General features: G+C 45.7%; 2 protein-coding genes across 3 annotated transcripts in view; one reads left to right on the top strand and one right to left on the bottom strand.

Annotated features, from left to right (window-relative positions):
• Window positions 1-7,509, top strand: part of adam11 (ADAM metallopeptidase domain 11) — an 18,409-nt gene extending 10,900 nt beyond the window's left edge. The window contains exons 12-27 of one of the 2 annotated variants that reach the window (XM_068729209.1): window positions 248-332; window positions 418-508; window positions 869-920; window positions 1,109-1,208; window positions 1,348-1,419; window positions 1,672-1,764; window positions 1,895-1,975; window positions 2,090-2,140; window positions 2,219-2,282; window positions 2,384-2,489; window positions 2,578-2,697; window positions 2,838-3,006; window positions 3,109-3,220; window positions 3,775-3,865; window positions 4,761-4,778; window positions 5,549-7,509. In XM_068729209.1, the coding sequence (XP_068585310.1) occupies window positions 248-332; window positions 418-508; window positions 869-920; window positions 1,109-1,208; window positions 1,348-1,419; window positions 1,672-1,764; window positions 1,895-1,975; window positions 2,090-2,140; window positions 2,219-2,282; window positions 2,384-2,489; window positions 2,578-2,697; window positions 2,838-3,006; window positions 3,109-3,220; window positions 3,775-3,865; window positions 4,761-4,778; window positions 5,549-5,558 (1,315 nt within the window). In that variant the 3' untranslated portion in view covers window positions 5,559-7,509. Of the gene's footprint in view, window positions 1-247; window positions 333-417; window positions 509-868; window positions 921-1,108; window positions 1,209-1,347; window positions 1,420-1,671; window positions 1,765-1,894; window positions 1,976-2,089; window positions 2,141-2,218; window positions 2,283-2,383; window positions 2,490-2,577; window positions 2,698-2,837; window positions 3,007-3,108; window positions 3,221-3,774; window positions 3,866-4,760; window positions 5,223-5,548 lie in introns of those variants that run through there. The other variant, XM_068729208.1, reaches the window with a different exon arrangement.
• Window positions 7,510-7,864: 355 nt separating this feature from the next.
• LOC137886678 (endoplasmic reticulum protein SC65-like) lies at window positions 7,865-10,760 on the bottom strand. Its single transcript, XM_068729235.1, has 7 exons — window positions 10,161-10,760; window positions 9,553-9,702; window positions 9,244-9,415; window positions 8,622-8,750; window positions 8,387-8,532; window positions 8,222-8,305; window positions 7,865-8,151 (listed from the first exon to the last, which is right to left on the bottom strand). The coding sequence occupies exons 1-7, from the start codon at window positions 10,620-10,622 to the stop codon at window positions 7,981-7,983; spliced, it is 1,314 nt and encodes a 437-aa protein (XP_068585336.1). The 5' UTR covers window positions 10,623-10,760; the 3' UTR covers window positions 7,865-7,980.
• Between the last annotated feature and the right edge of the window lie 179 nt (window positions 10,761-10,939).

Here is a 10,939-nt window from a genome sequence, read left to right on the forward strand (position 1 = left end):
CTCTGTCTTCTTCTCTTTCTTCTTCGTCTTTGTCTTCTTCGTCTTCATTTTATCCGTCTTCTTTGTCTTTGCCTTGATCTTCTCTGTCTTCTTCTGTCGTCGTCTTCTTCTTCTTCCTCCTCCTTTCCTTGTTTCTCTCCTCTGTCTTCTTCTTCTTTTTCTGTCTTCCTCTTCCTCCTCCTTTCCTTGTTTCTCTCCTCTGTCTTCCTCCTGTGTCTGTTATTAAGTGTCTCTGTCTTCATCGCAGTGGGAGGACGTTCATGAGCAGCCGCAGTGAGGCAGCCTACATTGGAGGCATCTGCTCAGTCACCCGGGGTGGAGGCATCAATGAGGTGAGACACGTGTCCCTCACTTAGATAATCTGAGTAAGGAAATACACTTAGATTACATGAACTTGATTCATGTGTGTGTCTTCAGTTTGGCAGCGTGGGTCCGATGGCCATCACACTGAGTCAAAGTCTCGGCCAGAACATCGGCATGCTGAGAAACAAGGAGCGACTGGCTGCAGGTGAGACATGCTGTACGAACATCTCACTGGTTGAGGAGTCCTGGAGGACGATCTCTCCTCACATGACTCACAAACACAGAGACTTAGAAAGACAACAGCCGTGTTCCTTTAGATCCTGGTTTGAACCATTCCTGCAGTAGTCCCGTATTTGAGCCAGGCATCTTCAGATAACATTCTACTGTTAATTACTGTTAAATCTAAAAAAGAGTGCAACGCTTTTATGCAGCACTCCTTTGACTTTCCCGATTGTTTTACATTTATCTCATCGACTGACAACAGAAATATTTGATGTGTGTGTGTGTGTGTGTGTGTGTGTGTGTGTGTGTGTGTGTGTGTGTGTGTGTGTGTCCGTCCGTCCAGGAGACTGCAGGTGTCCAGACCCATGGCTGGGCTGCATCATGGAGGACACAGGGTATGCACCGTTTTTGATTTAGAACCAATGAATCACCTGTAGCACCCAAAGCAGTACTTCTCAAGGAGAACAGGAGTCTGTGGCAACAAAGACGGACACATTTCACCTCCATGTGATGCTTTAGCAATATTGCAAATGTTGCCAACAAATGGCAATGAGAGATTTCTGTTTCTTTTTGTTCTACTTAGTTACTACCTGCCCAGGAAGTTCTCCCGCTGCAGTGTAGATGAGTACCTGCGATTCCTCCAGCAGGGAGGAGGCAGCTGTCTCTTCAACAAGCCCAGCAAGGTGAGCGGCGGTCGCTCACCGTCCCGCGTTGTTCTCACCGAAGTTAAAATGGGTTTGAATGTGTTTTCGTCGTCCGTTCTGCTGATGCGTGTAGGTTTTCACTCCGTTGTTACCCCGCTTGTGGTTTCTTCTCCTGCAGTTGTTCGACCCACCGGAGTGTGGGAACGGATTTGTGGAGCTGGGAGAGGAATGTGACTGTGGATCACTCGTGGTGAGCACATTTGAATGAACTCCTTTTATATTAGCTTGTCTTATAAACAGAGAGTATTTGGGCTTAACCCACTCAAAGCCAGAGGAATGCTTCTCTCCGTTCAGACAGATAAGCTGGGGACTCTACTTGGGGACAATGTTTAGTTCACAACCCGTCTGTCTTTGCAGTTTGTCAGACTGTAAGTGTAGTCAGGTATGCTCAAGTTCAACACTCGTGGTCTACAGATGCGCTATGAACATCTCTTACCCATAGGAGTGTGCACGGAGCGGAGCCAACTGCTGTAAGAAGTGCACCCTCACCCACAATGCCATGTGCAGCAACGGGCTCTGCTGCAGGGACTGCAGGGTGAGCTGCTTCCACACTTTAACCGGAGAGGTTGTTGCTGTTTCTTACAGTTCCACCCCCCCCCCCCCCCTCCACCACCTCATGTCTTTCTTCTTCTCCTTCCGTCTTCTTCTTTGGGTGTTTGCTACAGTACGAGCTGAGAGGCGTGACGTGCCGTGAAGCCGTTAACGACTGTGACATCCCTGAGACCTGCATGGGCGACACCAGCCAGGTAAAAGACACGCCCAGAGAATCTGAACCCCCCCCCCCCCCCGCCACGATGAACGGACAGATACTCTCTCTATCTCTCTCTCTCTCTCTCTCTCTCTCTCTCTCTCTCTTGCAGTGTCCTCACAACGTCCACAAACTGGATGGCTACATGTGTGATGCTGGACAGGTAAAGTCCCGCGCGTTGCTGAATGTCTGTTGCCCGCTTCGGTTGTCCCATTTAACGGAAGGTGTTGTCTCCGCTCAGGGTCGGTGTTACGGAGGTCGTTGTAAGACCAGAGACGGCCAGTGCAGAACTCTGTGGGGCTACAGTAGGTTTGGATTGGATGTCGAACTTTAGTGCTAAAATGATAGAATCTGAGAAGAGCTTCCGTTACAGCGACGAGTCAAAGACGCTGTTCTGTCTCCTCAGACTCGGCCGACAGGTTCTGCTACGAAAAGCTGAATTCTGAGGGCACGGAGAAAGGAAACTGTGGGCCGGACTCCAGTGGTCAGGGATGGGTGCAGTGCAACAAGCAGTGAGAGAACAGCGCGGCTTCATTCAATACATATTGATAACACATAACACTATTGATTTGATTATTAAATCGTTTCCGTCTCCACCAGGGACGTCCTGTGCGGTTTACTGCTGTGCACCAATCTGACAGACAGGCCGAGGTTTGGTGAACTTCAGGGGAGGCTCACCAGTCTGACCATCCACCACCAGAACCGATACCTGGACTGCAGGTGAGGCGGCTTTTTTCTCGGGCTGCTTGGTTTTGTTTAAACAAAAGTACAGCAGGCTGCTTGATGTGAATTTGGATTCCCCACACGAATCGGTCCGTAACAAACTGAGCGATGATTACATGAGACCGTCTGACCGACAGGGGCGGACACGCGGTGCTGGATGACGGCTTGGACATGGGCTACGTGGAGGACGGGACGCCCTGTGGGCCGAACATGATGTGTTCCGAGCGCCGCTGCCTCCTCGTCACCACCTTCAACCTCAGCACCTGCCCGGGCTCCTCGTCCTCACGCGTCTGCTCCCACCACGGGGTGAGCGGCTCGCTGTTTTGCGCGTTAGTAAAACGAGAGAAGATGTCGACGCTTCCGCTCCATGGTTTTTTTTTGTCTTTTTTTTTTTTATGTTTTTCGCAGACTTGCAGCAACGAGATGAGGTGCATCTGTGATCCGGACTTCACCGGTAAGGACTGTAGCGTGTTTGACCCGATCCTCAGCCCCACACCGGCAGACCCGGAGAAGTACAAAGGTAACGACACCGAGCAGCTAGCTGCACAAAAACCCGTCCCTACAGAATAGTTTGAAAGCTTTCATCTGCATTCAGGAACAATTCAAATATGAAATAGAAACATGTGAGCGAAAGTGGCTTAAATATGTGAATTACAGCATGTTTAAAGAATGTAGTGAGACACAAAATCAATAACAAATATAGACAAAATATATATGTATATATATATGGCAGGAAAGCAAATAAAAAAGCAATATATTAATGACAAATTACAACAATTTTAAAAGATATATGAAGCTCATTTTACAGAATGTGCAACATGAGCTTCATTTTTCAAAGCAATACCTATATTGTATCTTTTCTTTAGAGAGAGTATATATATATATATATTATATATATTATTATTATTATATAAATCAATGGTGCAGGACATGAAGTCATAATTCAAACTTGATAGCAGTCATCATAACGTGTTCTTCTGCTTCTTCACGTTGGCTGAAAGTGTTTTGGGTCACATTGAACACCCCCCCCCCCCCCCCCCCCCCCCTCACTGGTTGACTCCTTCACTCCAACAGGTCCCAGTGGCACCAACATCATAATAGGCTCGGTTGCCGGTGCGATTCTGGTGGCGGCGATAGTCCTGGGGGGAACTGGCTGGGGATTTAAGTAAGAGCTCTGGCGTGTGTGTGTGTGTGTGTGTGTGTGTGTGTGTGTGTGTGTGTGTGTGTGTGTGTGTGTGTGTGTGTGCTGCTGAATGCTCCCCTTCTCGTTGTCTGATCCATGCTCAGCAGAGACCTGTGGGTTCATTATTGACGTGTGGTAGACGGGTTTCCATCTGTGGCTTTTGTTAGAGAAGGAGAGCGTTAGTGATCGTACTCATTAGTCAAAGCTAGTAAGCTCTTTGATGGCGTTCCCATCATGGCTTCACCGCTTTGCAATATGTGTGATATGTATTTTACTGTATGTGGGCCGTAGAAGCTAAATGTACATCATGTATAATGAACTGAACACCGGACTGTTGCTGAAACAGTCTGTCAAATAATCAACAATCAAGTGACAGAAATCGATGAATCATTTTAGTGTTTTTTTAAGTAAAATTGTCTCACAATAGTTTCTGGATTTCTTGGTTTTCTCCGATAGTAAACTATATATTGTCGGGTCAGTCGGACAGACGATGTCCTCGTGGAAGAAGACGTCACTCAATGATTAGAACTGATTCTTCAAAAACACGGAGTGAGAACTGCTTTAAGGCCGTGTAGGTTTCCAACAATTGTTAATAAATCTAATAATAGATTAAACAAACTCTTTCCACGTTCCTCTCCGCACGACTGAATCTTTTCTCTGCAGTTAGTTTGCGTCTGAAGTGTCTTTGCTGCAGCGTGTCTGCAGGATGCAGAGAAACTAAAATGCAGCTTTAAATGCCTCGTTAATGCTTTGCTTGTAAGGCCTCGGGTTCATCGCATGTGTTTCTGCTTCTTGTGCATATGAAGCAGCTGATGTTCTGACACCTGTCTTGTCTTTCTACCTCACCGTCTGTGTTCCTGCCTCGCTGCCATTCCAGAAACATCCGCAGAGGAAGGTACGACCCCGCCTTTCAGTCCTGATCTTAAAGCGACGTCGGTCGCCGTTCGTTACGTGAAACATGATGACGTTTGTTTTAAAGGAATCATCTGCTTCTTTAAGGATCTATTTCTAAGCCCAGACACGTTTCATCTGCTTATCTTTCATCTTTCACACATTTTGATCTCGTATATAGGGAGTATATAGCATGACCCAAAGCCACATACCACAGTGTTTATATATATATATATATATATATATGTGCTAGTTTGCAGTCTTCTTCCATATACGGGCTTTTAAAATACACAAAACAAAACGCAATTTTAGTAGTTTTTCTTCATTATTCTTTGTTCTGCATGTCCCCTCATTAACTTGGCTGCCATTTCTAGAATATAGCTGCAGTGTCGACTTTGTAACGTTGATTTCATAAGACTTTCAATAATAAAATGTAACTCCTCTTTAAGTTATTTTTTTGTTATTATTTTATGATCCATCTGCATTTCAGCTGCGATGATTAGTCGATTAATTAAGTCAATCAACAGAAAGTTAGTCAGCAGCTATTGTGACATTTTGATCATTTGATTATTCATTATTTCATGCAAACATTAAATTAGTAACTGTTCCAGGTTTATAGTAAACTGAACATCTTCCCTGTCGGTTCTATCAGATTCCTCACTGTGTGTCTTCCTCCTCCTCCTCCTCCTCCTCCTCCTCCTCCTCCTCCTCCTCCTCCTCCTCCTCCTCCTCCCCTCGTCTTCCTTCTCTTCTTCACTCCTCTTCTCTGTCCAGGTCTTCGTGAGTTTCACTTCTATCTCTTCGCTGTCCTGTCTTCCTCACGCCGGTGTCCAGTCCGCTCCTGAGGATGCAAGACGAAGACATCTTCCACTTCTGATCCCTCCGACCTTTTTCCCCCCGTTTCCTTTTTTCTGGTTTCCTTAACACTGTCTCCTTTGGTGCTCTCCTCCTGGGAAGCCTAATTATGAACTGTTTCACTGCAGTATGGAAGATGCCATCAGTCAGTCGGTCGGTTGTTTTCTGGTTCCAAATGTTCTCTTTGGTGTCATGCTCACATCCAGGACACACACACACACACACACACACACACACACACACACACACACACACACACACACACACACACACACACTCTCTGAAGTGTGTTTACTGAACGTTTTGTTATATTCTCCCTTCCACTGGTTCCAGCTGATATTCTGCCACATCGACTGTTATTGTGTTCTACCCCTTTAAGAAGGTCACGTACGACTTCTAGTCTTCTGTTTTCAAAGATCTTTCATCTCCTGGAGAAACACAGCCGCCTCCTCTCAGCGGTGAGACTTCACCTGCGTATGAAGATAACGAAGCGGTGATTTTAAAGTCCAGCCTTTACATTCCACGGTGATAGCCATACTTTCTCTTACGCTGCCGTTCATTACCAAACGTCCTAAAATCAACGCTTCTACATAATATGCATTAATGTATGAATGTGTAGTTCAGAGCCTGCTAGCTGTGTCTCTGTGCCGATGATATCGGAGTCCTTTTTACTTCAGACAGTTGCACATCGAATGTTTTATCCCGCTGTATGATATGCAAGCTATACACAGCCAGTACAAGTGTGCTGAACATGGGTGCTGATGTACAAAGTGTATCATAAGGTGGACTGGTTATGACAGCAGTGACTCACTGCCGCTCTGAGTCTGAAAGCACAAGTCTGCAGAGAGAGAAGACTCTTCCTGCCTCTCAGCGTCAAACTGCTCCTTTTGAAGATTTAACTCCAGAGAGGAGATTTGAATCTTTGCAGTTCAGTGAAGTTTGAGCTCCTTCTGGATCACTTGGGTCACAGTGTTGTAGGTTTCATACATGCCTCCAAGAGATTTTTTCAAGCTGCAAAAGTTATGAAATGATTTAAACACAGGATCTCACTCAATTCCATGTTATGTTCATAGATTATAATGCTCAGTCAAGCTGCTGAGGTAAATAAAAAATACGCTTTATCTCTAAAGGCCGTGAGATCAATAAGCAATAAACGTGTACATTTCATCAATAATGTCAGAAACTCTGTCTGCGTGTGTCCCCTCTGGACTTCAGAGAATCTTACATCAGGTTTATTACAGTTCCTTCTGTGGTCGTTATGTACAAAGACCGCTTGAGGAGCGCTGACCCTCTTCACACCTTGCATTAAAATGCGTCTCGTATCTAGATCTGATTTAAGATGATTTAAGTGTTAATCAGCATCTCCAGTGTCCGCATTGAGATCGAATCACCCCAAAAAAAAAAAAAAAAAAGCCCGTTTTAATGGCGTTGGTGTAAAGGAGGCGTCTGAACGGCGCTATCGCACACAGAGAGGTGATCCAAGTTACACTGCCAGTAAACCTACGACAGCAATGAAGGAACACGTCGACATTTCCTCTGACATTAGACACAATCAAAACGAGGGCAGTTAGTCCTGGAAGTTGATTAAACAGCAGTTGATTTTCTCATAATTCAAAACGTCCCTTTATTCATATTAAGGCTCTCTTTACGCCGTATGCACGCTGTATAACATGTAATACTCAAGGACCGACATGGCTGAAAGCTCAGGTCACAATGTGTTTGTGATCTCTCACACACACACACACACACACACACACACACACACCCCATTCACACGGGAAGGTTACCAGTATTATCTTAGCCTATGATGTAAATACTCCTATTATTGTATATTGAAATATATATTAAATCATATATGAATAACGGTGACCGTGTGTCTGTTGTCCCGTTTGAACGAAGTACTTTTTGGTGTTTGTTGTCGGTGAGAAATGCGTTCATGAAGAGTTCACTGTAACTGCTTATGAATCAGGGTGTGTTTGTAAATATGTTTAAATATTTGCTGGACCTCAGGGACGTTTCTACAGGGTGTGTTGAGATCTGTTTATCTGTGCCTCTCACGGTATTAACAACCAAAGTATGTTCATAAAAACACAAACTATATTCACGCTTAGTATTAGTATTAAAAACAGCAATCCAGGAGCTCAACACAACTTCCACTCATATATACGGTAATAAACTGTATTTTAGTCAAGCTGATGAAATGTTTGTCAAACACTAAAGTATACGTGGAGGAAAAGCAGTGAAAACAGCTTTTATTGAATCTTTTATTTCTTAAAAAACTAAGATTAGATACATATGAGGACAGTTCTAACGTAGGACAGAAGAGGACGTATTTCAGATCTGCCGTTGTGTTAAATCGTCGCTCTCGGCTCTCTTCGGGCGTCTGACTCCCCGGCGTCTCCTTTGCCCGTCGGCTGCCTCCACTCGGCGTAGATGGACTCCTCGTAGTCTCCCCTCCCTTCAAACTCAACGTCGGGAGACTCGGAGGAGAACAGTGCAGCTTCCTCTGGTCCGAAGAAATCCTGAAGAAAGAAACCCCAAATGATTCATGACGACACGTACTCGTACGCTGTAGTTTCTCTTTAATCTTACCTCATCGTCCATCTTCAGGTACTTCTCTGCAGATGTCAGCATCTGCTTCAGAGCGACGGTGTGGCTGTAGTGTGTTAGAGCCTCCTATTGAAACGCAGATTAGTGGCTTCCAGCAGACAGCGTGCACAAACAGATTTTTGTCAAACATGTGGTGTTTCCTCTCACCGTCCTGGGTGTGAAGTGGTCGTGCTGAAGGCCCCACTGCTCGCTGTAGGCTCTATAATACTGCAGGTTCTGCTTCATGACCCGGTCCTCCGGTTCAAACAGGAAGTAGCTGTACGCACAAGGCAACGCACGGCGGCCGTCGTTCACTGGTCGGATAAACAAACAGCAGATGAACAGATGAGTCGACTGTGATTGGGAACGGTGCAGGAAAGCTCCGCTGCAGCTGTACTCTTACACTTATAGTAGGCATACTGGAGGTAGTGGTACATAGTGGCCACGAATTTATCCACAAAGTAACCACCAACGTTAGGCATCAACTGTTCTTCACACTTCAGTTTACAGTGCAATGCGCCGACGTAAACATCTGGAAAAGCAGAGCAGAGATCATTTATTATTATTCAGTAATCAGATCAGAGACAGTGGTGGAAGTATTCAGACCCTTTACTAAAGAGCTGGTTCAGGTGCAGCTAGTTTTATGTAAACGGGGTTTAGTCCATAAACTGGAGGGTTCATGAGACGATTCATGGGAGAGGAACAACAAGTCGTAGACATCTGGAACATGCCAAACAGGATGGGAACCACTGGTCTGATCTTCAAAAGAACTAGAATAACTGTCAGATAAATGTAGGTCTGCCTTTGACCAAAGACCTTCTTAGTCCACTGTTTCACCGTTTCACCGTTTCATTGACAAATTGCTTCGTTCATTTAACTGACAGATGTACAACTGAGCTTCTCCACAAAGAATCACACAAAAGCACACTTAACCAGAGTTCATGTGTTCATACAAGTCTTTGTCCTGAAACTTCTTGAGTCCTCAGTATTGTTTTCTGTTCATTCGATACCATTTTTTTACCGACCTGCTACGACAGCATAGAGGTCACCGTGTGGTGAAGGTCGACCGATCCCCTCGCAGTCTGCCTGACAGAGGCCGTACTCGTGGAGATAGAGCCTCAGAGCGTCCTCCATGTGCTCAACGCTGCTGCTGTAGTCGCCTGCATTGCTGAGTTTCACTCCTCTCAGGAAGGAGGCCTAGAAATGAAACGATTCATCCGTTTCTTTGGGGAAACCTTTGTGGCTGATGATCTAGTGTTAAGCAGAGGAACTCTCTAGTGTCGTGTGTATTATACAGAAAGCGTCGCGAAGGACAGACGCTGCGGTGTCCTCACCTCGTACGGGTGTCCTTCGTGGTCGGTGAGGTAGCCGCTCAGGTCGTACCGGCTCTCGTACTCCTGCATCAGCTGCTGCATCTCCTGGTCCTCCGGGTTCTTCTGGAGGTAGGTGTAGGCACACGGGACGGCCCTCTGCAGGTCATTCAGCTGGGAGTGAAGCAAAGAACTTCATTTGGAAGACTAGTGACGTATACAAAACATCTTTTCTTTATTGTGTCCTATGCTACAAGTTTACAGTCAAACATAGGAGCCAAGATCACCAAGTATGTCAATCCCAATAAACACTAGAAATACTATTTAGAGGGTTATTTTGGGACATTTTGTCCTCGTTAGTTTTGAGTACAGCAGGACTAGTGATCATAAAGGTCCTGAACCAGATCCAACGTACTGAACCCTGCCAACTGACCCAACAGGACACTTTTAATACAGCAGCCTCCAAGACACAGCTGAGGATGCAAACTCCCAGTTCATTTCCTTTACAGGTACCTTTACCAAGGTTTCTTTTGTTGCTTGTCATTTAGTATAATTCTATAGTCATGTCCAGCTGTCATTGCTCATATTGATGGTATGAATAAGGATGTGTATGTCGCTGTGAAGTGTCTCACCCTGGAGTAAGCAAAGTGCAGGTATCTGTAGGGAGTCCTTCTGCTGAAAGCTTCCAGGATCTCTCTGCCGGGGGGAGTGAGCTGCAACGCGGGGAAATGTCCTCTGCACCTCTGCAGACAGGACGCTCTCACCATAACGTGCCAGTGGACTCGGAGCTCCTGGTTCCCTGTGAAGGACGCTTCTTCGTGTGTGGTGCCGTTACAGTGCAGCATGCAGTATCTCACGCTGTCTCTGAGAAGCCGGCGCAGACGCAAACTCAATTCCAAATATTCGATCGATTCAGTCCACTTCCCTGCTGCGTAATGGTCCAAAGCCAATCCGTACGCAGTTGTAAGGGGCACGAGCTCCTGTGTGGGGACATTTCTGAAATTGTAGTTTTCATATTGCGCGGCTGTCAGGAGAACACGGGTCAACCACAGCAACGTCAACAACGCGTCTCCTTTAACGCAAAATGCAACCATGATAAGATAATATCCCACATATTAGTCCGCTCCTGCTGTCTGCTCCTGCTGGTTGCGTGTCTGTGCGGTGGTCTGCTGAAGCGCTTAAGGGTCTCTGGGAATTCCGGGATTGGCCCTTTCAGAGTGTCTCGGGTTTCTCAGCGTAGATCAGCTGTCACCGTTTCTTTATTTGGCTCAGTGCGTAAAAGTGACCGCTTGTGCATTGTTGTCTTATTTGTTGTTGTTGAATACTCACCCGTGCAAGTTCGCTTAAACTATAAATACGATAAGTAAAGCAGCATTAAATGAGATGTATAAACTTAAGTCCCATCGTTATG

Source organism: Cebidichthys violaceus, unplaced genomic scaffold (genome assembly GCF_023349555.1).
Source record: "Cebidichthys violaceus isolate CVI_PGR_0920_01 unplaced genomic scaffold, fCebVio1.0.p SCAF_45, whole genome shotgun sequence".
NCBI lineage: Eukaryota > Metazoa > Chordata > Actinopteri > Perciformes > Stichaeidae > Cebidichthys > Cebidichthys violaceus.